The sequence below is a fragment of the Ixodes scapularis genome, unplaced genomic scaffold (genome assembly GCF_016920785.2).
Source record: "Ixodes scapularis isolate PalLabHiFi unplaced genomic scaffold, ASM1692078v2 PGA_scaffold0__279_contigs__length_252992795, whole genome shotgun sequence".
Taxonomy (NCBI): Eukaryota; Metazoa; Arthropoda; class Arachnida; order Ixodida; family Ixodidae; genus Ixodes; species Ixodes scapularis.
Genome location: NW_024609835.1, coordinates 230,348,760 through 230,373,975, shown reverse-complemented (window position 1 = coordinate 230,373,975; position 25,216 = coordinate 230,348,760). Strand labels below are relative to the sequence as shown.

The following is a 25,216-nucleotide window of genomic DNA, read 5'->3' as shown; positions in this document are numbered from 1 at the left end:
AGTGCGCGAAGGATGAGGTTGGGAGAGTTTTTTTTTTTCTTTGCCTTTTCGACTGAGCCCTGGTGTCTGTCGACGTTCTTATGGGAATTTGGGTTTGTTTGCTTACTCTTTGTAGCTTGTGCAAGGATTGTTTGTGGTAGTAAAGGGGAGGGGGGGGGGTTGGTTCGGTGTTGTTTCCGGGGTTACATGCGGGTTGCTATGCACCCGGATGTTGTTAGCTCGGGCTAGAGCATATGTGCGCTCATGGCTGGACAGATCCGCATGTCCGGGGACCCATAATATAACATTAGCGTGTCTGTTGTTGTCAAGAGAGGCGGTTATGAAAGAGGCACCATTATTAAAGAGTCTGTTAAGAGGGAGGTCTCTGTAGCTACTTGAGAGTCCGTTAGGATTATGGCTGATTATGTTACTTTTGTTCAATTATCTGAAATTTGAATTTCTGTTGAATTAGCCAGTGCGATTCCAGACGATTTTACTTGTGTTTTTTCTACTTGTGTAGTATTGTGTCAGTCAGGTGTTCGGGTGACGAAAACCATGTACAGCGTTTTGTCTAGAGCTGAGACTTGCGCCGAAAGGTAATTCAATGCGAGACTGGCATTGACATAGAGTACCCGTTCGGCCTCGAATGTCTTAATGATTACACTGTGGATACGTTTGGCACCTAGTTGGCGTCCTTTGCGTTGCCTGGCAAGATCCCTTTGTTGGTATCGCTGCAGAGTGTATACGACGGTACGTCCGTGGATTGTAATTTGTAGGCGTCTAAGTTGTCCAATCTTGTTGGCCATCAGGTGGTTCAGTGCATTTTTAATCCCGTGCCTTTTAGAGCTTGTTGGTTGAAGTATATGGGAAAGCCCAATGCCCGTTGTGGAATTTCCTTAGCTCTACTTTGACTTTTTTTTCAATTCGGTTTTGGTGAAGTATAAGTAAAGAATATGGTACATTAATCCAATGTGAGGCAGAGGTAAAAGGCTACGAAGTCTAACGCGGCTTCTGCCTCCTCAGCTCCAGTTGCACCTCAGTTTTGATAGAGAACTAACTCAGCCTAGCCATGTAGCTTCTGTGGATGCTTGTGTATTGAACAGGCTGTAGAAGGCACAGAGGTCCCAAACTGCTTATTGAAATCAATATTTTTGGGGGTTTTTGTCTGGTCGAAAGCGTCATTCCGTGAATTCGCACTCATTTTATGTATTTCGTCAAGTTGGTCGGGAACTCAAACCCGCAGCTCTCCTCTAATATAGGTATCAGGTGTTAATTTGCCAATATAGACGCCCCTGCGATATTTTCTCCCGCCCCTGTTTCCCCTCACATACCACCAAATGCCTGCTCTGCTTGCGGATAAGTCCACTACTTACTTTTGGCGAAACGTTCTCGTGGTACGATCTGTACAACAAACGCGAAGTAGAGACACAATACATGCATTATATTTAAAGCTCCCCACACAGCTTTTGATCAAGTACAGTGAAGCCTGCAAACGAACCTTATTGCGCCTTTCTTTTACTGTCCTATTTTTTTGTTTTACTTTGTGAATTATTTTTGTTTGTTCTCTACTCGTTTGATAAGGCACTTACACAAAGACTCGTCAGTGTTCTCATTTAATCACCACTATTTAGCGCAGTTCTCACATAACTGGAAAAGTCAATTTTATCCATAACTGAGAAAGAATGCAATTAGTATTTCATAAATATCGAGTGATTTGAAGGCTCTCTTGGCAAATATGATCCGTTCGCCGTGTTGTATCGGGTTCCTTCTCGTTATAGTGGGACATAACGTCAACAACTTCCTTTCGGAGGATAATCTGCGACGTATATGCCGACCTAGCTTTCCTCTTCTTGTCTTGCCCAGCGGCGCTGGTCCGTACTATGTGCTTCTCTGGTCGAAACCATTAGCCTAGCGGATTAGGTAGCGCAGCCAGATAATAAGGTATACTAGCTAGTGTATTACAGAAGTGTAATGGCCTGAGGTAATGGCAATTTTTTGTGGTGGATGAGAACGATTTCAAGAAGAATAGATAAATATATTTATGGAAAGATAAACATTATCCTTTAACAAATGCAGTCCCCAAAACTGACGTGCCGGACTATCTACATATATCAGGAAACTTTATGTCCGAAGAGCTGTTCCGTCTGGCCTATATTTGGTTACGATTCGAAAGAATATAAATTAGACTTTGATCATCTTGATACCGCCATAAGTTAGCATGTTCATGATGTTAATACCCGGTTCAACGCTACAAAAGCGTTTTCATGCAGTAGAACTTCTGAGGATGTTTGAGCGTTCGGCACAGCAAAAGCAGTGGAAAGCGACGCGTGTTCGTTAACCATAAAATGATCTGAACAGGCGATGATACAGTTATAGGTAACAATAGATTGCGTAGCGGAAAGAACCTTGATTAAATGTACAGGGCACTTGCGGCCGAAACATATAAATTTCTTAAGTTATATTCATTTCACTGTTTAAAAAGAACGTGTCCCATGGACAGTAGTAGAATTAGGAGGCATAAAATCCACAACGACCAATAAAATCTACTAAGGTAAACCAAAGCCGTTATTGTAAAAAGTGATCTCTATCAGAATAAAAGTGTTGATGACGTCGCACCTAATACAAATAGCGCCGATGGGTTATGAGGATTCTAGCATTCCTTCGGGTGCACCGACGTATTAGAAGAAAGAAATCCAAATCCTCTAATAATTTGTTTTAGGGGCGAAGCTCCTTAGGGGCTAGCCATGTCCGTATGTCCGTCCGCCGTCGGGTGCACTGCTCGTGCTCGTGAGCTCACCCGCTGACGTGCTCACGAGCACGTGAGCACGCGCTCCCGTGCTCGTGTAGGGCAAAGAAAAAAACCGCATTTCCACGTGGTGAATGATATTGATTGATGCGAAGCTCTGGTGGTGCTTGTCTGCGTAGATGGTGAGCTGCAGCATTCCGAGCGTTTCGTTCGTTTTCATTTACGTCAGAAAGAGAATGTGTAGTACGGAACGTGGATATATACGCATTTGAGCATTTGACCGCAGCGTGACTTGGATAAAAACGAACGAAAGGCTCGGTATGCTGCGGCTCAGCGTCTACGCAGACAAGCACCACCAGAGCCTCGCCCCAAATAACATCATTCACCACGTGAAGATGCGTTTTTTTTTTGTGTTTTTTTTTACTTTTGACAGCTTTACACTATTTTAAGGAAATCAGTAGCTATATTATACGATAAAACACTGACGTGAAATTTTAATCTAGTTGATATGAGCGAAGTGCGCAAAGAAAAGGATCGTGTCTCCCATGAGTTTTCATTTCAATGTAGCAAAGTTTCCAGAGTCTGGAGAAAAGGTTTACATCGGAACGAAAACACCGAACAAGCCTCTCCACAGTAGTTTAGGGAGAGCGAGGGAGCCATTCCGTGCGGAGTGGCCATCATCTTCCGCCTCCGAAACCCCCCGCAAAAAACCCATTTGCGGTGAGGAAATAGAACGCCCCGAAATGCTGGGTTCAAGAGAAGAAAAAAAAGCACTTCCGGACCAGCTTTTGTTCCGCTGCTTTATACTTTGGACCAAAAGCAAAAATATAATACAACATCCCCGTGGCAGAAATTCCTAATAATATCGACCAACCAGCATACACTTGGGAAACAAAACAACAAAACAAAGCATATACTACACGCAAAAGATTGATGCAAGTCGCGTAGATTGGATGTCGTCACAATCTTTGCGCTGTATATTTGATGCGCACCCGAGTATCTTGTTTCGCGTCCGTCCACGTGGGGAACCTCGGCGCCTTTTAAATTGCCACCCAGAACGGACGACTCGGTTTCAAGGGGGACTAACGAGATTGGGACCGCTGCCGCCGGACTGCTCGGGTTACGATGCTCCCTGCGCGTGTACCCAAGAGACGCGACTTCGCGTCTCGGGGCCCGCGCAGAAGCTGCCCCTTTCCAACGACGTAGAGTCATTATGGCTGCTCCGCTGACAACCGAAACCACAATTTCCCACCCACGAGTGGTCAATTTACCCAACGAAAACATTTGTTTGTGTACATTGGTTTACAGACAGACAGTCTGAGATGAATTCATCTTCTAGCTCCAGCATCGGGCCGTTTGATGTACTGCTTGGCTCCAAAACGTAATACACCTCCATTTAGGATCCTCGAAACTCTACTCTCACTTTTAAATTTCAAATTACTGCAAGGACGCAGTGTCCGCGCTGACGCGAACTAAGGGAGAGTGTACCCTATGCCTTGGACTGAAAATAAGCCTGATTTAGAGCATCGGAGTTTAATAAGACATAATGTGTTTACTACTGTATTTTACAGAACAGGGTAGCGCTCTTGCATGACTAAAAAGTGCTACACGCAATCAACGAACCATAAACAACGCATAATCAGTAGCAGGCAATGAATGAGCATCCTAACGATAGAGAAGTCATAAGTAGATTAATAACTAGAATCACAAAATCGAAGTTAAAAATATTCACTTAGGAGCTCAAGGGGGATGGAACCCCAGACAATGCGATCCGCAGTCCGATATCTTTGCTCAGCAACACGAGCAGTTTTTTTTTCTTTTTTCTTTATTGCATAAAGCAGAGAACACACGTCAAATAATAATGAAAATGCTCTGCAAAGCTTTGGCAGGGCATGTTAAAAGGATTTCATTCCCATAGCTCTTTGAAAAGGCCTAGCAATTCGGGCTTGGGCTCACGGGTAAAAAAAAAAACATTTTCTATTTGTTTCACAAGGCAAAATAAATAAAATCGAACTTCTTTGTCATTGGGGTCGTCGTGACGTACTGTCATACTCGATCGCCATATACTGCACAGTCTTAAAATAAAGAACATATCAAAAGGTACACGATCGTCGTTACTTACGCTCAAAAAACGCATGCCCGATGGGCTGATCCAGAACTCTTTCTTTAACGTACGATAAAGGAATTCCTCCCCCCCCCCCCCAAAAAAAAAAAAAAAAAAAAAACTGCGTCTCAATAGAAAATATAAACCTGCTAAACGGTCTCGGGTTGTTTACACAACATGCAATCCACCGGCCATGGTACACCGACGCCCTCTTCTCTAAGTCAAGCGTTAAAAAGCGTTATTGCTATGCAATTCGAAAAATAAAATTTTGACAGTGGGTGGTACACGCATGCGCTTAATTAACACATTTGAGTACATCGCGACGATTGCTGCAAATAACGCCTCTGTACAGCAGGGCAGGAAAAAAACTTAACACCAAGTCATGTTTTAGCGTCTTCTAGGTTATCACAGAAAGATACTCTAAAGAAAAGCGGGAAGACAAAAAGTGGAAAGCGTTGACAACCTCCTTGTGAAAGCCATACAGTCTTGATGACTCACCGCCGTAGGATGATACAGCAAGGGTCAGCAAATGAGATGACAGTTTTGATTTAATGGACGAGGGTATGAATGGGTGGTCTTGATCGCGGAGAAAAAAGAAACGTGACACCAGAGATGTATTGCTAATCACGGGGCATTTGAGATTAGGAGTAGGGGCGAAAAATGGCATTAGCCATACATCTCTGGGTCTTTCTACGAATGAGTTTGAATATTTGAAACGTGGTCTGGGCGGGGACTAATGTGACGTGTGGTGTCTGATGGTGTGCTCCCGTTGGCATATAAGTTTGTGTTTTTTCCTAATAAATTCAGTTGAGAGTGCACCCTGTGTCTCGAAGCACGCTGTGTTGTTCCTGCTGTCACATCTAACGCCGAAAACCTCGCCGGTACGAGCGTTGAACTTCAGCCTTTTTTTCTGGGGCCTTCTGGGAGACGCCGAACATCGCCCGGTCTACCGCAAGCAAGCGTCGCGGGGGGCTCGTGCAGAGCCAACCTCAGCCCCTTGCCGACGACGGAATGTCTGCTGGCCAACCTTCATCCCAAGTTGACAGGCCCACCTACCACCTAGAGCCGGAGCACGTGCCGTCGGGGACTCGTCCGTCTCCCCGACAAGCTCATGAGGTAGCCGAATCTTCGGAGGACGACTCTACCTTCAAGGAAGGCATCTCCGATATGGACGACTCTGAAGGGTCCCAAGACTGGACCGAATCGCGAGGCAAAAAGCGCCGACGGAAAAGTGGCGGCTCGGGCACGTCCGGGACTACTAGCCACAGGCAACTTGAAGAGGGGTTCACCGTCTTGTTCGCCCCCACCAACTCCGACTCGGTTGCGTCGCTCAGTCCATCCAAGCTTACAGAATACGTCGAATGTGCTGCGCCAGGTGCCGTCAAAGAAGTCCGCGTCAACAAGGCAAGGAACTTAATTGCGGTGGAAGCACGGACACCCAAGCTCAAGGGAGTACTCCTGGACCTCAAGGTACTCTGCACCACTCCTGTCCGAGCATTCCTCCCCAGTCCCCCGAACACCTGCATCGGGCTTATCAGGAACGTGGAACTCGGCCTTTCCGACGCTGACATCCGGAACCAGATACGGGCTCCAGTCAAGATCTGGGACGTGCGGCGACTTGGGGAGAAGTCTAAACTCGTGAAGATTGTCTTCCTCGGGAAGACGCGGCCCGACTCCCTCCTCTACGGACTAGTTCGAACTCCGGTCCTGCCTTTCAAGGTAAAAGCCCTGCAGTGTCGGCGGTGCCTCCGTTACGGCCATATATCCGCGGTCTGCAATCGTCCCCAGGCATGCGCACGATGCGGCGCCTCACATGACGGCGGGTGCGAATCACCCGAACCAAAGTGCATTAACTGTCGTCAGAGCCATGAGGCCACGTCCTCGTCCTGCCCAACCCGACGTCGAGAGGTCGCCATCTCGCGTTACCGCTCAGAAAACAACGCAACGTTCCGGGATGCTCGCGAAGCACTCCGCAACTCCTCGTCAGCCAAGTCAGACAAGAATTCACGCAGTGAGCAGGGTAGCACCCCCTCAGACAAGAATGTACCCCAAGACGCGCGTCCTTCCCCGACCGACACTCATGCACCGGCGGTATCATCCCCTACCTGCCAAGAAACCGATGCCACTCCCGGCACCAGCCTCTCAGCCTCCAGCACCACGGTAAAACAGACCTGGGCAGAAACTGTCAAAAGCTCGAAACCATCCAAAGGCCGCGACACCCGAGCTTCTCGACAAGGCGCACCTGTGCCGCCATCTTCAGGCCACACCGAAGCCGCCGCCCCCTTCTCGCCGCATCCCTTCAAGTCCATTGTAACCATGATCTTTGGCGCCGTGCGTGACCTAATCCACATCCTGCCAACATCCTCGTTCCGTAAGTTCCTGGAAGCCGTCCTAGCGCTCGAGGGCATCATAGGGGCGCTGCTCTGAAGCTCGACTGACAGCGGTACCCTTAGCCCCGCTGATGCCTCCCTCAGTGCATCAGTCCCCTGCTAGAGGGCGACGACAGACCCCTGTGGCTCTACAGTGGAACTGTGCAGGTCTGCTGACCAGACTGGCAGAGTTGTCCCTCTACCTTCAACAATGGAAGATACCCATTTTAGCTCTTTGCGAAGCTGGTCTCCCAGGAAATCGCAGCATCCCTGGGTATTTTGCTTATAAAAACCCGTCCATACCAAGCTTTCCAAACGGCCGCGCTGCAATTTATATCCAAAAAGCTATCCCTCACCATGTCGTGGATGTCTCTGACCTCTGCACTGTTAACCGGGACCTCGTTGCGGTGCGTGCTGAGATCGCCGGGCGGCGCCTCACTATTATCTCAATTTATGTCCGCCCAGGAGGGGGCGCTGTGGAGGTCGCCGGCTTGGTGGATTCCCTGCGCACCAGGATCACCGATCTGGTTGTGATCTGTGGGGACTGGAATGCTCATCATGCTCTATGGGGTGACACCAGAGAAGATGCAAGGGGCAGGATGCTGGCAGAACAGTTTGGAGAACACAACCTTGCTGTGGCCAACGACGGCTCCCCGACATTTTTCCGGCCACCCTGCACTTTCAGTGCCATCGACGTCACAGCCCATTCACCGGAGATCCCACTGTCTTGGCGGGTTGCAGCCGACACCATGGGCAGTGATCACTTCCCAGTCTTCATCGACATCATAGGCCTACAACGTCCTGGGGTCCACGAGATCTCCGTCATTCACTGGGACCGGTTCCGAGACAACCTAGGGCGATCTACACGTCCCCTCCTGGAGGCCATCAGCGACGCGGCGAAAGAAGCCACAATCAAGGCATCCGTACCTACATCCTTCCCTGCACCCGACCTGACCCTTCTAAACCTGTGTGCAGCAAGACGGAGGGCCCAGAGACTTCTGCAACGTAAGGGTGGCGTGACCTTTAAGACCCTCTTTAACAGGATTGACGCTGCCCTACGACGCTATGCCAAAAAATGCTTCAAGCGGCAGTGGGATTTGATCTGCTCTTCGGTGGATGCAACCACACCAGCCCGGCGTATCTGGAGGCTTATGGACAGTCTGTCCGGGAAAAGAATGTACAGCCTCCCATTCGCTTATCTGGCCCTATGCACGGGAAAGCTACAAGCGGCCCTGGCCGAAGACGTTGCGACTCTCTATGCCGCGGCCGTTTCCCAGCCAAAGCCGCGCTGCCATGCGGACAAAGCACCTTTCTGCATGGATGCCCCTTTTACGGAATCCGAACTGAGATCCGCACTGAGAGCCTCCAAGAGACGAGGGGCACCGGGACCAGACGGGGTCACGACGCAAATGTTACAGAACCTGCCAGATTCACGTTCGCAGGAACTTCTTTCGTCGTTCAATGATATCTGGGCCTCATCAGAATCTCCAGCGGTTTGGCGACTGGCATGGATGGTCCCTGTACTCAAGAGTGGCAAACCAGCAGGAGACTTATCGTCCTACCGGCCGGTGTCCCTCATCTCATGCGTTGCCAAGCTCTTCGAGCGGCTGGTACACGCCCGCTTGATCTGGTGGCTGGAGGAACACAACCTACTCCCGTCAAATATAACTGGGTTCAGGTCCCGTCTCTCCGCACAAGACAGTATCCTGGACATTGTCAGTGCAGTGCAGCATGCAGCAGCTAGCCGTAAGTCTACCGTGGCGGCATTCTTCGATATTCAGGCTGCATTCGACAATGTGGAACCGGCATCAGTCCTGGCCCAACTAACCTCTTGGGGTATCACGGGAAGAGTTCAGGGCTTCCTCGAGGGTTTTCTTTCGGACAGATCAATCCAAGTCAAACTGAGCAACACACTCAGCCAGTCAAGACCTTTGCAACGCGGTCTACCCCAGGGCAGCGTCCTGTCGCCTCTACTCTTTAACATCGCCATTGCGGGCCTCCCAGCCGCTCTTCCCAACTCAAGGATCCCGATTGGCATCTCTATGTACGCGGACGACTTATGCATCTGGGTCTCTGGCTTCCGACACCCAACCTTGAGGGCCATAATGCAATCCGCCATAAACAAGATCCAGGCCTTCCTCGAGAACCAAGGTCTTTCAATTTCCGGTCACAAGGCAGCAGCCATGGTCTTCCCAGGAAGGAACCGCCTGTTGCGGGAGGTCAAGCTCCAACTGGACTCGCAGCCCCTGCGCCTCGTATCAAAGCACCGCTTCCTCGGCATTACTCTTCAGAACCGCTGCAAGTGGCACGACCAGATAAAGGCCGTCACGGCTTCCACCATCTCTTCCCGGAACGCTGTGCGCCGGGTCGGAGGGCAGAACTGGGGCAACTCTCCCCGATCCATGCTGACCCTTCATTCCTCTTTGGTGGTGATCCGACTCATGTATAGCTTACCATACATGGACCTCCTCCCCAGTCAGGCCGACAAACTCGAACGGCTACACCGTGCGGGCCTGCGAACATCGCTAGGCGTTCCCAGAAGCGCCAAAAACGAGAGGGTGTATGAGGAGGCCCGGTCGCTTCCTTTGCACCTCCAAGCCTCCCAACGCCTTTTGCTGCAAGTCATTCGTCTAGGGGAGACTCATCCTGGCCAGTCCCTGATCAAGAGGCTCAGGACCCGAACTCAATCCAAACTCAGCCTCGCCACCAAGACCCTTGCCGCACTTGGATGGGAACCCCCCCAGATAATCAACCCGCACGGCCGGACACCCCCTTGGGAGGCAGGCCTGCAGTTAGCCGAACTCCTACCCGGCGTCCGCAAGAAGGCCAACACGCCCCCTCTGGTTCTCAAAGCAGCTGCACAAGAGCAGCTAGCAGCAAGGTACCCTCGGCATCTACACATATACACGGACGGTTCGGTGGACAGGTCTCGGCAAAGCAGCACGGCAGCCTACCACATCCCGGACTTACAAAAAGACTGGAGCGCCCGCACTACTCACATGGTGTCGTCCACGACCGCCGAGCTGCTGGCGATCGCAGAAGCCCTGACTGCGACGAAGTCGCTGCCTCCACAACTAATCGTTGTCCTCACGGACTCACGTGGAGGAATTCAGCGCATACGCAAACCTGGTCCATGCCCCACTGCCAACGAGGTGAGACGGGTAGTCCGCCAGCTTGAAGAACATGGACACTCCATCTCGCTCCAGTGGGTCCCATCCCATGTGGGCCTCCGCGGAAACGAGATTGTGGACCGCATAGCCTTACGTGCCCACGACCTCTCTCCTACACTAAGGGCGCCTCCTAATCCCAAGCGCTACCAGCAAGCCATCCAGGCTTTCTTCTCGGATATTTCCCCCTGGAGCAGCTCAAAGCGGCCACCTTGCCTGACCCAGGGGTTAAAACGGTCCGACGCGACGCTGCTCTTCCGACTTAGAACAGGGAGCGCATACACAGGGAAGCTCCTCCACCGGTTTGGACGCAGAGACACTCCGCTCTGTCAGCGGTGTGCGGTCACAGAGGACGAGGTTCACATAGTCTGGGGCTGCCCTCTTCACGAGGAAGCTCGAAGGACGTTTCTCTCCGCCCTATCCTCACAAAATATCCGACCGATGACAGCATCAGACGTAGTTTTCCCTGAAGGTCCCAGGCATAGAAGACGGATCATACAGTCCCTCCTACTGGGTTTCCTACGAGAGACCGGTCTAGCAGAGCAACTATGACGCCCTCCTGCTCTTCCGCTAAGTGCCACTAGCCCAGCTCGGACTCGCTAACTGGCTCACTGAGACATGAATGCTGCTGGTTTATTTTGCCTTCCCCCCCCCCTCCCCCCCTACTCACCTAAGTCCCATCTTTTCCCCTCCTCCTATCCCAGGGCGGAACAACGCTTGCACTTTTGGCAAAGCTAACCCTGCCTTCCCCACATCACGACACCCCCCCCCCCCCCCCCTGTGTCGTTGTTATTCTTCTCTTTGTCGCTGTTCTTTTGGCGCTTATTTCCCAGGACGTACTAACTGGCCCGTCTAAGCATTTTATGATAGATATTCATTTTTATTTTTCTCTTCATGATGGGGAGCCCTGTTTGTCATTTTTATGACCACCAACATCCGCACGCCATCGACGACCTCAGCCATTAGGTCCCTGACGCAATCGTAAAAAAAAAAAAAAAAAAAAAAAAGAAATTCACTGGCGCAGTTGACAGAATTGCATCGGCGGGCCCCGCCGGCTGGATGACCCAGCAGATTCAGCGGACAGTAACTCCATTTAACAAGAAGAGAGGCGGCAAGTTCCCGAACCTCCGCAGTGTTTTAAACTAAGAATACTTGGAACGCCGAGACTTCGCGTCGACGTGGTTTCGGAAGTGCTGCAGACTTACAACCCTGCGAAGGGTCTACACTACTCGGACACCGTTATCGTGCCGTACTGTTCCCATCGACAGACTGTGTGTCCTTGCCATAGGGACTTGTCAACCTTCGAAGGTAAGTTTATTATTTTGACTGGTTCCCTCCATGGGAGCTACGTAGTGGGGAACGGCATATGCCGGTTCCTCGTTGGGTCGGGATGGAGCTAACAATAACAATGTCGACGAGCCAGGCGAACCGTCACGTCAGAGTAGACCACCGGCGACTTTGGGACGCACGTGGACGGAGACAGAGATGGCCGATGAAGTAGCCCACTGATTAAAAGAGATGTTGCGCTCGTAAGAGAAAAAAGACGGCTATTGCGTCCAGTGCTTGAACTAGAGCGAGTTTGTGCGTAAAACAGACCCGGAACTAGTGGAGGCGGCGCAGAACGCAACCTGATGGAGGAAGAGCTTAGCCTGTCCAGGCTCATGAAGGACGTGTTGACACAAATGCCGTAGTCCGAACTGCTCGTACCAAGCTGGTTCAAAGGTGTCGAAAATGTTTATGCGACATGTGAGGTGCCCGAGTGCTTAAGGGGCTCGCTAGTGCGACCTTATTTTACGGAGCGCATGCGCGCCGTAAAATAAGGTTCGCATGCGGTGGTGAATAGGCCGCCTGTCGTCGAAGCGAGTGATTACGGTGCGGTTAAGGCGCGAGTTCTCATGGAACTCAAACTCTCGCCGGCTGAGTACAGGAGGCTTTTACTCAAAACCAATAGAATATAGAACGAATCCTGGACCGAGCTTGCGACACGGCTCGAGAGATGCTTAAATATTATGCTCGAAGTCGCTTGATCAAATCTCTTGAGGACTTGCTAGCATTAATGGTATCACACCGCATTAGAGATTCGTTGCCTGTCGACATGCAGACCTACGTAACGCTAAATTAGACTGAAAAATGGCTTGAACCAGCAAAGGTGGCTGCGCTGGTTTACAGTCTTGAAGAGGGAGAACTATGTAAACAACAGAACAACCCTGTGTACTCGAAAAACTGCAAGTCTGAAAAAAAAGGTGGTCTAGTCCTGTCGGAAAAAGACATGATAAGGTAGGGTCGGGCTCATTGTCGAACCAATCCAGGGTGAAATGTTTCAATTTCAAAGGTGTGGGACTTTTTCTCGTGACTGTCCTAGTAAACTATGCTATGGACCCAGACTTGAGGAATAGCCCAGTGATGGGAAAGGTTTTCACGAATCTGCCATCACGCCGACAAAAGGAGTCTCTGGTGGCAACTGCACTTTCCATCGGTCGGGAACGCAGACCCGCTGAGTTGCGTAAAATAGAAGTGAATTGCGTCTCGAATAGTGTAAACGCAATTATTGATTCTTGACCAGAGATTAGTGTTGTGTGTCACGGAGTTATACCTGAGATAGATGGGTCGTCCGGAAGGGTGACGCTGACCAGAGCCTTTGGGGACAGCGTGAGTGCTCTTTATCGACATGCACCAATGGCTCTTCCCTCGTTCTATGTTGAGTACATTCCTCAGGAGGTGCCAGTTTTATGTGCCCTCATTGATCGCCTGGTGTCCGGCATAGACATGCTCCTGACGCCTGACCACTGCGGCAACCTAAAGTCGGGATGCGGGATGCTCGACGTTGAGCTGGTGGATCTTGGACCTTTTACCCACAGAATTATGATCACCAACTAGCCCAAGTGGATACCCTTTTTGCTGGATGCTTGGGAGCTCCAAGCAACTCTTCCGGAAGGGAAAAGAAAGGCAACCACTGGGGAGAGGAATCCGAGATACGACATGCGTGTTCGTGGTGGGACGGACTGTGGCCGGACGCAGAGCACTTAGGAGACAAACAGAAGAAAACCAACGTGGACGCAGCGCAAGCTACAAAACAGCAGCTGCATCAAGATTTCGTCAGCCGCGACCTGCAGACAACCAATCTGGGCGCTGTGCCTGCCACAATACAGCAGAGGGACTGCAAAGGCTCGTTCACACATTTATAACCGAATACGACCGAGAGCAGCAGTGCACCCGGTCCTAAGACGTGAAAAGAGGCTTATAAACCCGTCATGTCTCTCTCCGTCCTACTCGATTGCAAGTGTGTGAATGGCGCCGAAGTGCCTCTCGGCCGCGTCTTCAGTTTCTTCTTAACTTTTCTTTAACTGAACGCTCGGCCACACGCCAGCTGTATAATTTTTATTCCTAAAATTTATTCTTAGCATTGCTTTCGTTGCTTGCATTGTTTATTTCAGTTGATGTTGCGTGTACTGTTCGTGCTTCTGCCCAAGACATTATTTTAGCTGGTGTCTAGGTGTACCTCATGCTTTTGACGATTTGTCTTTGTTTAAACATATATTTATGAGAGACGCGAGTTGCTAACTCTGGTCTACAGGGAATCATACTGAATGTGCTGTAGTGTTCCTACCCATCAGACGTATGCAAAATACTCTAATATATTTGCCTGCCGAAAAAAAAGAGTCAAAAGTTTTTTTATTTAGTCTTTTGTGGCTACCCATTTAGACAATCTATTTGGGGAAACGTAGGGCACGTATATGACCAACTTGGAAAATGATTCTCCTTCATTATAATTACACTATGAGCAGAATCGAATACTATATGAAGACCATTTTAGTAAATCAGCATGGCTTTGAATAAACAAAAAGAACTTTGAATCAACATGTTCATAAGGGTGTGAACAAGCCAAGATGCCAAGTTTTACGCTTGGGTGTAATCTTAGATTTGCAGGTACCGACACAATGACTACAGCATATGAAACACTAATTATACCAATACTGGAGTAGGCTAACAATGTTTGGTTTCCCTACACGGAAGACGGGATGACCAGACCTGAAGGCGTCCAAAAACAAGCTCTTAGGTTCATCTTCATCGCACTTAAAAAACAACAGTTGTGGTTCGTAGTTGCTAACAGACGCCGATATGAATACGTTGGAAACTAGGAAAAATATAATAGATTGAATCTTCAGTATTTCTTTATCTACGGCTAGTTTGATATACAAATTGAACAATATATCGCCTTTTCATGGACCGGATCTTCAAGGATCCACCACACTAAATCAACCCATCAGTACAGATTTAAACAAATGTGTTCAAGTAAAAAGTTATCTTCCGGGCAATTTAAGACAGGGATACACTGTCAAATGGAATTGGCACTCTTTAATCACTTACTAGTTTTTATAACGCAATTCTTCAGATATACAAGATCGCATTTTCGCTGTGCAGTTATTGTATATTGTATATAATATGTTGAAAATTTCCGCCCCTGCTAAGGTTTTACTGAAAGCCGCAATATCGAATAAAAAAATAAAAACGGTTACGACGTATTTTATATTTTCATATCTCATGAACGGGTCGAGTATCCTGCAACCAGTTCGAGGTTTCAACGGGAGACCGTTTTACAGTTCGTTCGCATTTCATTTTTGTTTAAGTAGGATAGTCTAGTATACTTATTCCGCAGGTGACCGTTGTCAGTGGTTCATACTTATTCTAGAGTAGTTAGTCCGCAAGCAAACGTTTGAGGCGAAAAAAGTGCAATTCACACACATGCGGGAGTCCGACCGAGCACCACTGCAACGGTTTGCGACATAAACCATTTCCCCAGTTGCTATGGCGACAGAGTTTTAAGCCGCTTACAACGGCTTAGATTCCATAGCATTTCGTAAAACAAATTACCATTGCAAGCCGTTGATGTCACATTCGTTCAGACTCACGCAATGTAAGAGAAAGCCTTTATACTCACTAGAGCACAGCTTCTCGGGCCACCGTCGGCGACGCGTCCCAGTTAGTTGAGTATACTTAGTTCGTAGGCGAAAGTTGGCGGTATGTATTACTTATACCACAGGCGACCGTTCGGTGAGTCAAACTTAATCAATTCTGCTCAGTCTGCTGACGACCGCCGACTTCAAGTCATAATTAGTCCAACATATTTAGACTTAAATCCGATCACCTGCGACACCACCATCCTATGGAGCGAATTACGACGCGCAATGTCTGTATCAACACGGCGCTCGTTTTTGTTTTGGGATTGCTCTTTAAACCAATCATCCAAGACGAAATCGCACAATCCCGGCGTATTTAATGCGCGTTATTAGTTTAGTCGGTGATTTCAAAAGTACAAAAACTCTGAGCGCACTGACCATGAACTTTTGGAGATGCCTGATTTGTTCTATGCGGAGCGCAAGTTCGTCTGCACCTTTTTCAGGGGTTTTGGTGACGTCATAACATCGATTTATAATTTCCCTGAGTGAAGGATGGTTAAACCTTAAGGCATCTTGCTCTGAGGTATACCTAATAGCCTTCAATCAAAGCCAATCATAACTCAGCTTTCTTACGTCACCACAACCCCAGCAAAAGAAGAAGACAAACGTGCGCTCGGCACTGAATTGTAGCGTCGACTGAGGTTGTACTGAACATGAAACGAGGTGCAGACCGCAGTCCATTGTAAGCTGGGAGTAGTACGTATTCCGGGATGCTCATTCCGGAGGCGACTATCGGCTAGCACATGTTTTTAGACAAAGCGTGGCTTTGCCTGAAACCAGGTGACGTCGTGGACTCACGACGTCAAGGTGTGAATCCTAAAGTGCCAAGAAATAGCGCAAGCGGAGTATTCCATCGGGCCTTCGGACAAAAGTCAATGGATAAAGTAAAGGAGGGCGTGAAAAACCTCCTCCCCTTGAAATTACTTCGCTTGCCACACGCCCTTTCTGAAACGCGTTACAATCTGAGAGCACTAAGAATTCAAGGCACAGCTTGCACCCACCAAAGAAGCGCGGGCGCTTCAGGCGCGCTGCTAGCTTCTTTGTGTTCGAGAAAGGAGTGGCAGGAACGGAGAATTGGTGACACATTTGGCTAGCTTGGGCAGCTTTTCGAAGCGACTGCTATGTGCGCGTTGTGTGGAGGCTACTTGAACCAGGGTGCAAGCGAAACGGGTTTTGAGGAGACAGCGAGCGGCAGTCCGTTCAGTGCGGGAAGAGGTCGGGCGTCGCTTCGTGGTGCCGAGGATTATAGCTATTGCCCGTTTTTGGTGTGTGTTCATCATTTTTGGTTAGGAGAGATAAGCAATCTGATTTTAATAACATTGTTTGTTTTGCACCGAGAACCACTGTCTGCGCGTCGGTTCGCATACTGTATCAGCGCCGAGGATATGTTGCATCTGTGCTAATGTGAGCAGGCAGCAAGTACGAAAATAATAAATGGGATGCCAAGTTGGCTTTTGTGAGCAGCTTGGCTTGTTTACCCTGTGTATTAATTTAAAAAGGTTAGACTGGTTGGAGAGTCCACCAGCATGACCAGCTTTACCAGCTATGACCAGCATGCCAATCTCGAAAAGCTAGGGTAATAAACCAGCTTGAAGCTGGGACCAGATCCACCAGCATGACCAGCATGCTATACGGGGCATGCTGGGGCAATAGCACAGCATGAAGCTGGGAACACGTCAACCAGCATGACCAGTATAACCAGATTAACCATCATGTCCAGTATGACCAGATCAACCAGTATGACCAGCATGCCAAGCTCGGCATGCTGGGGCAATAACCCAGCTTGAAGCTGGGAGCAGCTTAAGCTGTTTTTTCAATAGAACCCCGTAACGCCTTATTTATTATGTAAATATCTGACAACTCAGCTTAACCCTACTTTACTATAGGCTACTCATATAACATGTGTAGTTACTGACGCTAATCGTACTCCCGAAATTTTGAGCCGCAACCTCCACTTAGTGACACTCTCAGTTATTCGGCTAGCCTAAACAACATTGGTAAGAAACAAACTAGAGCACGCGTCCCCAACATGGTTTTTCTGACAATCATGTTAAAGCATCCTCCTAAACATCATTCAAAGTGCGTGAATTTGTTTAATTTATTTTCGCTAATTTTTATATTCTAGCATTTCAGGATTACACCGGTCAGCTAAACTAGACACACGTTCAATCCGAGGCCTCACAGCTGTCTCTTTTTGATGAAATATTTATCACAACAACCACCTCAGGTAATTGTTGCCATAACCTACTCACAGTATTTTGTCTAGTTTGAAACATTCATTTTCATTAAGTGGGATTTCATCATCCAGTTTCTTATCAAATGACTATTTTACCATTGACAATAAAAAGCTAAAATGCACTCCCTGGCGGCACTGTTTTTATAAATAGAAGTAGCATGTTTGCTGCAGCAGAAACCACGTTCTTCTCTAATCCCTCTAATTAGGTTGCAGTGTTTTATTACCGTGATAATGTTTTCCTTATTGCTTTCGTGTGTTTATAAACATTTAGATACACCCGCTCTCATGCGTAATGCCTTCTGCGGGTTCACGAGAGAAATAAATGATGATGATTATGATGGCCATCTCAAAACATCAGTCGGAGCCGTCCTCTTAACATGCTTCAGAGGGCCGCCACCTGATCTGGATAAACAAACTGTTACTTCATAAACTGCTATAGAATAAGTGAAAGAAAGTGCTGTGCACTAACATCTGGAAAAAGGAATAGAAGATACCGTTAGAGATAGCCGCACCTCTCACTCAAATAGAATTCTTTTAAATATTGACAGAAATTTTTTGTTACAGTTCTAACATGGTTATCGCCCTAAAAAGAAGTACAGATTTCATAACTTCGGACCAATCACTCACTATGTCTTTTCAGTCAGTTGTTGAACGGAACAGGTACGTAAGTCAGTTCTGCACTGGAATGTGAAAAAAAAAATCTCTGATACCATTGACTCCTACCTCACTGGAGAAACTTAATATATTTTACGCAGCACCTTTCCGACCATTAAAAAACCGTGCTTATTCGTCTCACGTACTTCTTGAGGAGTGCGAAATGACACGTTGAGTGTCATTTCGCACTCCAGTATCGGAGGTCGCATGGATCATCGTGAACGACCTGAAATTTCCAGAGTCTGGCGCCAGGGTATTCACTGTGCAATATTATTCTTTATGAACCACGTCCAATATTCATTACACCTACCCTATTGAACAAAAACCAGCTTAAGCTGGTCCCAGCTTCAAGCTCGGATATTGCTCCACCATGCCCAGTTTAGCATGTTGGTTGATCCGGTTATTCTGATCATGGTGGTTGATCCGGACCCAGCTTCACGCTTGGTTATTGCTCCAGCATGTCCAGTTTGGCATACTGATCATGCTGCAGTGGTTGATCTGGTACCAGCTTCAAGCTGAGTTATGGCCCCGGCACGCCCAGTTTGGCATGCTGCTGAAGTCCGTGGACTTCCCCACCAGTTTAACCGGTTTAAATTTATACACAAGATAAACAAGCCAAACTCTTCAAAAAAGCCAGCTCGGCATCTAGTTACTTATTTTCCTACTCGCAGCCTGCTCACATGAGCTAAGACGCTAGATATCCTTGGCGCTGACACAGTACTAACCGACGCAGACAGCGGTTCTCGGTGCAAAACAATGTTATTAAAAGTAGATTGCTTATTTTTCAACACGAGGATTACTAGACACACGCCAAAAGCAGGCAATAACACTCAAAAGACTACACGGATGAGGGAAGCGAACCTGGGTACAGCAAGTAAGGGGGGCAAAGCGGCTTCTTGCGTAATCGGCAGATGCGAGGAAATCTGTATGGCTTGAATGGCATCGGCGATACTCTTCGGCACCACTGTTATTAACGAGCGCACACATGTTCGAAGACATGAAATGACGTCTCAGTTGAGGCGTCCGACTTCTTCCCGTGCTGAACCGACTGCCGTTCGCTGTCTCCTCAAATGCCGCTTCGCTTGCACCGCCGTTCAAGTAGTCTCCAATCAACGCGCACACAGCCGTCCCTTCGAAAATCTCCCCAAAATAGCCAAATAGGTCTCAAATTCTCCGTTCTTACGAATCTGTCTCTCTCTTCTTTCACAGAAAGGAAGCTCGGAGCGCGCCTGAAGCGCCCGGTCGTCTACCAAAAACGAGAAGAGAAAAACAGGACGTGGCCTCGCCCCAGCCTAAGCCGACCTTGGCGCACGCGCTCCCAGCAAGACCAGCTTGACAAGCTCGAACCATCTTGGGCCAGCTTCAGCACCAGCTCGAACCAGCTTCAGTACTAGCTCGAACCAGCATAAGTACCAGCTTGTCCAGCTGCAGTGCCAGCTCGAACCAGCTTGACCAGCTCGGGCCAGCTTGACCAGCAAGACCAGCTTTACAAGCTCGAACCATCTTGGGCCAGCTTCAGCACCAGCTCGAACCAGCTTGTCAAGCTTGAACAAGCTTCAGTACTAGCTCGAACCAGCATAAGTACCAGCTTGTCCAGCTGCAGTGCCAGCTCGAACCAGCTTGACCAGCTCGGGCCAGCTTGACCAGCTCGAACCAGCTTCACAAAGTTTGAAGCAGCTTCAGTACCAGCTCGAACCAGCTTAAGTACCAGCTTGCCCAGCAGCAGTGCATCGAACCAGCTTGAACCAGCTTGATTACCACGTAGACCAGCTCATACCAGCTCGAACCAGCTTGAAGACCAGCTAAACCAGCTTGGCCAGCTTAATTTCTTGATGTTTTTTTCCAATAGGGAAAGAACAGGACTTGGCCACGTTCCAGTCTAAGCCGACCTTGGCGCGCGCGCTCCCAGCGATGCCAGTTCAACCATATCTAGCCGACCTTGGCGTGCACACTCCCAGCATGACCTGCTTGACCACCACGATTATGAGTTCGACCAGCTTCACCAGCTTGTCTCACAGCATGACCAGCTTGTCTCCCAGCTTGACCACACTGGCTCCATGGAAAACCAGTTTGACAAGTTTGACCAGTTCAAACCAGACCGGCTCCCAGCTACAAGAGATTGGATCTAAAACCAGGCTCTAATTAGAGCATGCTGGTTTTTATTTAAACCAGGCTGACCAGCTTAAATTCTAGCTTGCCCAGCTTAAACCAGCTTGATTGCCAGTTAAGCCAGTTTGACTTCCACATTGACCAGTTTGACCAGCTTAGTTACCAGCTTGGACAGTTTGATTTTCATGCTGTTTTTTTTTCCAGTAGGGGCAATATTGACCACCAGTACTTATGCTGGTAACTTCAAGTTATAAGCTGATAAAACGACCGGTGAGAATGTTTGTTGAATATCCACGGAACCGTAGACTTGCTTGTATATCTGATATTAGAGTACGGTTTGTAGAGTTGTCCCTTTCGTATAGATCGAGTGGTACTAGTGAGTGTTGCAGTCGAAGTGTTTGTTACTTGTGTAAAATTACAAGTTAGATTGCACATGATAGCACGAAAAATTACATGTTAGATGGATTGCTGAATATCTGAAGTTTTAGGAACTTCAATATTATTCTAACTAGAGAACCGGATGTGACGAGCTTGCGGCGGAGGCCGCAGCCTCGACATATTACATTGTAATCATCGGCTTCTACGAAATGTAACCAAAAAGTGACGTCAGCCTCTAAGACCAACGTTATTTCTGCGTCTGGCTTTCATGTAACATTTCGTTTCACAATTTGTTAAGGAGTATTCTTACTTTGAAAAAAATGAGTCATTATTTGGCAGCAACGACGAAGAGCGAAGAAAGCATAGTATGGGTAATTTTTATATCATCCTCTATGCAACTGGAAATGACTGGAAATGAGCGCCAAAGGAACAGGGACAGGCGAAGAAGTGGACGACAACAAGGGGCAGACGGTTATGCAAGTGTGTTGATTTAAAAATATATCATTATCCGAAGATGCACAAAGTGTAGAGGTAAGGGTGTGCTTCCATTTGCGCTAAGATGGCCATTATCTTTTCTCAATCGTCAGCATAAAACGCTTAATATCCCTCACAGATATGTGTGCCAGCAGGTCGAAGGTTTTTCTAATGCAGTAGGGCCAAGATTCTGCGGATACAGATATAATTTTATATACAAGTTTACGTGGTGCCAAACTTCACTACGTAGCTCTCACAAACAAAGCTTATCGTCACCTCGAGGAGGTCCTGGGTGACGACAAGGGGACCTTATTCAAAACGTAGATTAAGTGTTGGCTTGGGCTTTATGCAATCATTTTAATGAGAACATTGACGAAATCCTTTCGCGAAACAAATTATGTAGCACCGTCCAGTGACTTCTCCATATTGTCACGCGTGTCGCCGAGCGAGAGCGTGCGTGGCCGAATGGCTACCGCGCTTGACTGCCGCGCGGAGGCTCCTGGTTTTATTCCAGAAAGCGGAATGTTTTTTTATTTATTCTTTCAACTTGGCGTTCTCGTAAGTTCGAGAGCATTGTCGGCTGATTGAGGTACGAATGTTCTACGCGCCTAAAGTTCTACGACGAATGTTTCAGAAACTCCCGCGGGTACAAAAAGTGCTCCGAGTGGCGAGACGGAGTCAGTCTCGCTCTTGCACTCGATCGTGCTGCTCCGCCGATCTTTGACGCCAGCGAGGCTACCCATTTGTAGTTTGTTGTTCGGCTCAAGTTAGCCAAATTAAGGGTTTAATTTCTGTTAATTCGTCGCCTCATCCTCTGTCATTCGTGATCCTATATACAGGATTCTATTATCTCGTATATTTTCGTTTTGTTTACCTATAGCCGCACTTCGGTTGACACAATAGTTAAAACGTGGACACACACACAAGACGTTTCTAGCCTTTTCTGTTCAGGATTTTGTTTTTCACACGAAGTGTTTATGGGCTGGATATCATGGAAGAGTGAAACGCACAGGGTTTACGAAGAAGCGTTACACGAGAGCTAAGACATCATGAATTATGCAGAGCCCATAACAGAAACTGCGTAAATTTCCGAAGAATATAGAAGACATGATCAGTCGTAATAAATTAAAAAAATAATCATAACTAGAAACAAACAATCGAAATCAGAGAGATTCCGCAAGGAGCTCAGCGGGGATCGACAACCAGACCATGCGATCCTTCGTTTCAACAGATTGTTCAGCGCCACAAGTAGGAGATGAAAAAGAGCACAAGTAACTGGGCTAAGTATACCATTATGGCTAAAACCGCTCCCGGCAGTACGAAACTGCTCGCGGCAATACTTTTTCTAGCGTAGTAGTTTTAGCACTCTTAGTTCACAGGTTTCTAAAGTAGACTAGTTATAAGTGATGCAAAACTATCGATAAATTGACTATGGATACTATCGATAGTTTTGAAAAAAACATCGATAGTATCGCAGAACTATTGATAGTCCACTATCGAGAGTACTATCGAAAGGTTTTCGATAGTCGACTGTCGATAGTCGACTTTTTCGATAGTCGACTATCGATAGTACTATTGATAGTTTTTCGATAGTGGACTATCGATAGTACTCTCGATAGTTTTTCGGTAGTCGACTATTGATAGTACTGTCCATATTTTTTCGATAGTCGACTATCGATAGTACTATCGATGGTTTTGCACCACTACTAGTTATACATTGTCCAACATACTTTGTCCGGAGTTGACCATTAACTGTAAAATAAGCCTGCGCATCTATTGTCCAGCACAACACTCTTAGAACCAATCACTTCAACTTACGGAGAAATGTCAGCGAATGGCGATGCCGAAACACATAATGAGACCAAAAAACGGAGTCTTAGTTGTGGCATTAAGCAATGCAAGCGTGACGTTTTGCATTGACTAATGCCACAATTCAGACTGCGTTTTTCGGTCTAAACATGTGTTTCGGCATCGTCATTCCCTGACTGCCTCCGTAAGTTGCGGTGATTAGCTCTCCGACTGTTGGGCGGGAAAGTATACGCACGGGATTGTTTTAGAGTCTAGGCACCGAGTCATACGTATTTCAGCATACTTAATCCTTCATGATACAGTCACACCAGAGTTAGACTTATTCCAGCATACTTAGTCTTCAGGCAACCATTGGTGGTGATTCATGCTTAACTGAGCGTATTTAGTTTCAGGTGACTGTCAGAGACGAGTTATTCTCACCCAGCGTACTTAGCCCGCAGACAATCGCTGGTGGTGATTCATACTTAATCCATCTGCTGACAGCAGGCGACCGTCGCGGGTGTGTTTTACTCAGTCCGGCGCACTTACTCTACAGACCACTGCCGGCCGGCGAGACACACTTAGCCGAACACGGGGAACCGGCGGCGGTCAGTGATACATGGTTTATCATAATTGTACTTCGATGAGAAATCCTATAACACCCGAATCCATGTACCCACGAAGCCAACGAAGCAGTGAAAAAAGTGCATCCTGATGGCACTTGGTTTGCCCCAGGTTAAGCCAATCAAGTAAGAAAAAAAAATCGCAGGATCACGACGCCTTCTATGTGAATCATTGGTGTAATCTTTTATAGCAGACCTGCAAAGACGATTACAGCCATGACGACGCAGTTTTCGCGGTGCTTGATTGAGTCCATCGCATCGAAGCGTCGTCCGACGTCGGACTTAAAGTGAAACGTAGCATAGTCCAGGCGACAGTCTTGTCGAGCGATACTGAAGGCACCGTAAAACTCCTACTCTGAACGCAGCGAACGTAGCGTTGCGCAAAACGTGCGACCCTCCTTGGCCGGGGAACAGGAACGTAGTATCCACGAACAAACAGTAGTGAATTTTAGTATTGCGTATACAAGTAAAGGCAAGCGCTATTCGTTTGCGTTAATGCGCGAAATCGCAATGCGCCAATCCAAGGCCGCGGTTCGGGCTAAGCGCACGGGCAGTGGGGAACACGCAACGCTAACGCTAACGCACAGGGCTTCCGTTCACTCGTATACGCAATACTAAAACTCACTAGTGTCTGCGTGCTCTGCGCTACGCTGCGATTGCTACGCTCAAGGGCGGAGAATTATAGAGCCTTTAGTTCACCATACTTAGTGCACCGGCGACCTTCAGCATGCGGCTGGTTCTAGACGAGGCGTATCTTGCCGCCATGTATCGGGGTGAGCTCTAACGATCCAGGTGACAGCGCAGCAAGCGTATAACCTTAGAGCGTCACAGAAGAATCAGCTGAGATTGTAAAGGTCGCTTAAACGTTCTTCGCTATTAGTTTAGTTGCCACGAAGGACTTTCTAAAATACAAGAGTACTAACACTTCAAGGCCATACAGGCATTCACACAAAAAGAAGAACCCACTGAAAACCTCTCATCAAGACACGCTGGTGACATTCTCAACTCCTGTAGAATGTTAAACTCGTTTTTTATAATTTTTTAAGGGCGACTAAACATAAAATAAGCTAAAAAGTGTTTTTTTTTTTTTAATCCAGCAGGGTTCTTTCGAAGCCGGTCCTTTCACGTGCATGTTCGTGTGAAAGCTGAAAGATGTTTACCATTCTTGCCTACCACGCCAAACTGCCCTTTAAAATGGGGGGACTTTAAGGACACATTGCCTGCATTGCTCTTTTCCCTCTTAAAACTAAAGAAAATATAAAACATGATTTGGTGTGTAATATTATTAAAACATATTGTCTAAATAATTTGTGTCTTTTGTGGACGTTCCATTGACGCGTGCCAATGCAAATGAATCGGTAAACAACGTGATATTGTGTAGGTGTGCACAAACCAAATTTGCTTGAGCGTCCACCGTGAACACTGCTGCCTACCAACTAACTTCGTTTTACCGAAAACAACAGCAACAAAGCAAGGAAAAAAAAATAGATGGAGGCCCTTTGTGTAATACAAGGCGTGTTTTCTGTCTTTATCCTGGAACATATGGACAGCGCTCTCCTCGCCTAAAATAACTCTTGAGGTCTCTGCGGATAGCCAAAAGACAATGGAAAATAAGAAATGTCCCAGGAGAG

General features: G+C 47.7%; 2 protein-coding genes across 2 annotated transcripts; both read left to right on the top strand.

Annotated features, from left to right (window-relative positions):
- Positions 1 to 5,840: 5,840 nt before the first annotated feature.
- Positions 5,841 to 7,510, top strand: LOC115318842. Its single transcript, XM_029978550.2, has one exon. It carries the CDS (start codon positions 5,841 to 5,843, stop codon positions 7,254 to 7,256), a length of 1,416 nt encoding a protein of 471 aa, XP_029834410.2. The 3' UTR covers positions 7,257 to 7,510.
- A 287-nt stretch (positions 7,511 to 7,797) lies between these two features.
- On the top strand, positions 7,798 to 13,550 carry LOC120845332. The gene is made up of 4 exons (XM_040217171.1): positions 7,798 to 8,480; positions 8,877 to 10,350; positions 12,515 to 12,642; positions 13,301 to 13,550. The coding sequence occupies exons 1-4, from the start codon at positions 7,798 to 7,800 to the stop codon at positions 13,548 to 13,550; spliced, it is 2,535 nt and encodes an 844-aa protein (XP_040073105.1).
- Positions 13,551 to 25,216: the final 11,666 nt, after the last annotated feature.

Excerpts from the sequence above, each read along its gene's own strand:
- LOC115318842 (XM_029978550.2), top strand. The coding sequence starts at position 5,841 with ATGTCTGCTGGCCAACCTTCATCCCAAGTTGACAGGCCCACCTACCAC.
- LOC120845332 (XM_040217171.1), top strand. The coding sequence starts at position 7,798 with ATGCTGGCAGAACAGTTTGGAGAACACAACCTTGCTGTGGCCAACGAC. Across the intron at positions 8,481-8,876 it reads GCGGCCGTTTCCCAGCCAAA|GTCCCGTCTCTCCGCACAAG; the intron begins GCCGCGCTGCCA and ends AACTGGGTTCAG. Across the intron at positions 10,351-12,514 it reads CATGCCCCACTGCCAACGAG|GTGGCTGCGCTGGTTTACAG; the intron begins GTGAGACGGGTA and ends GAACCAGCAAAG.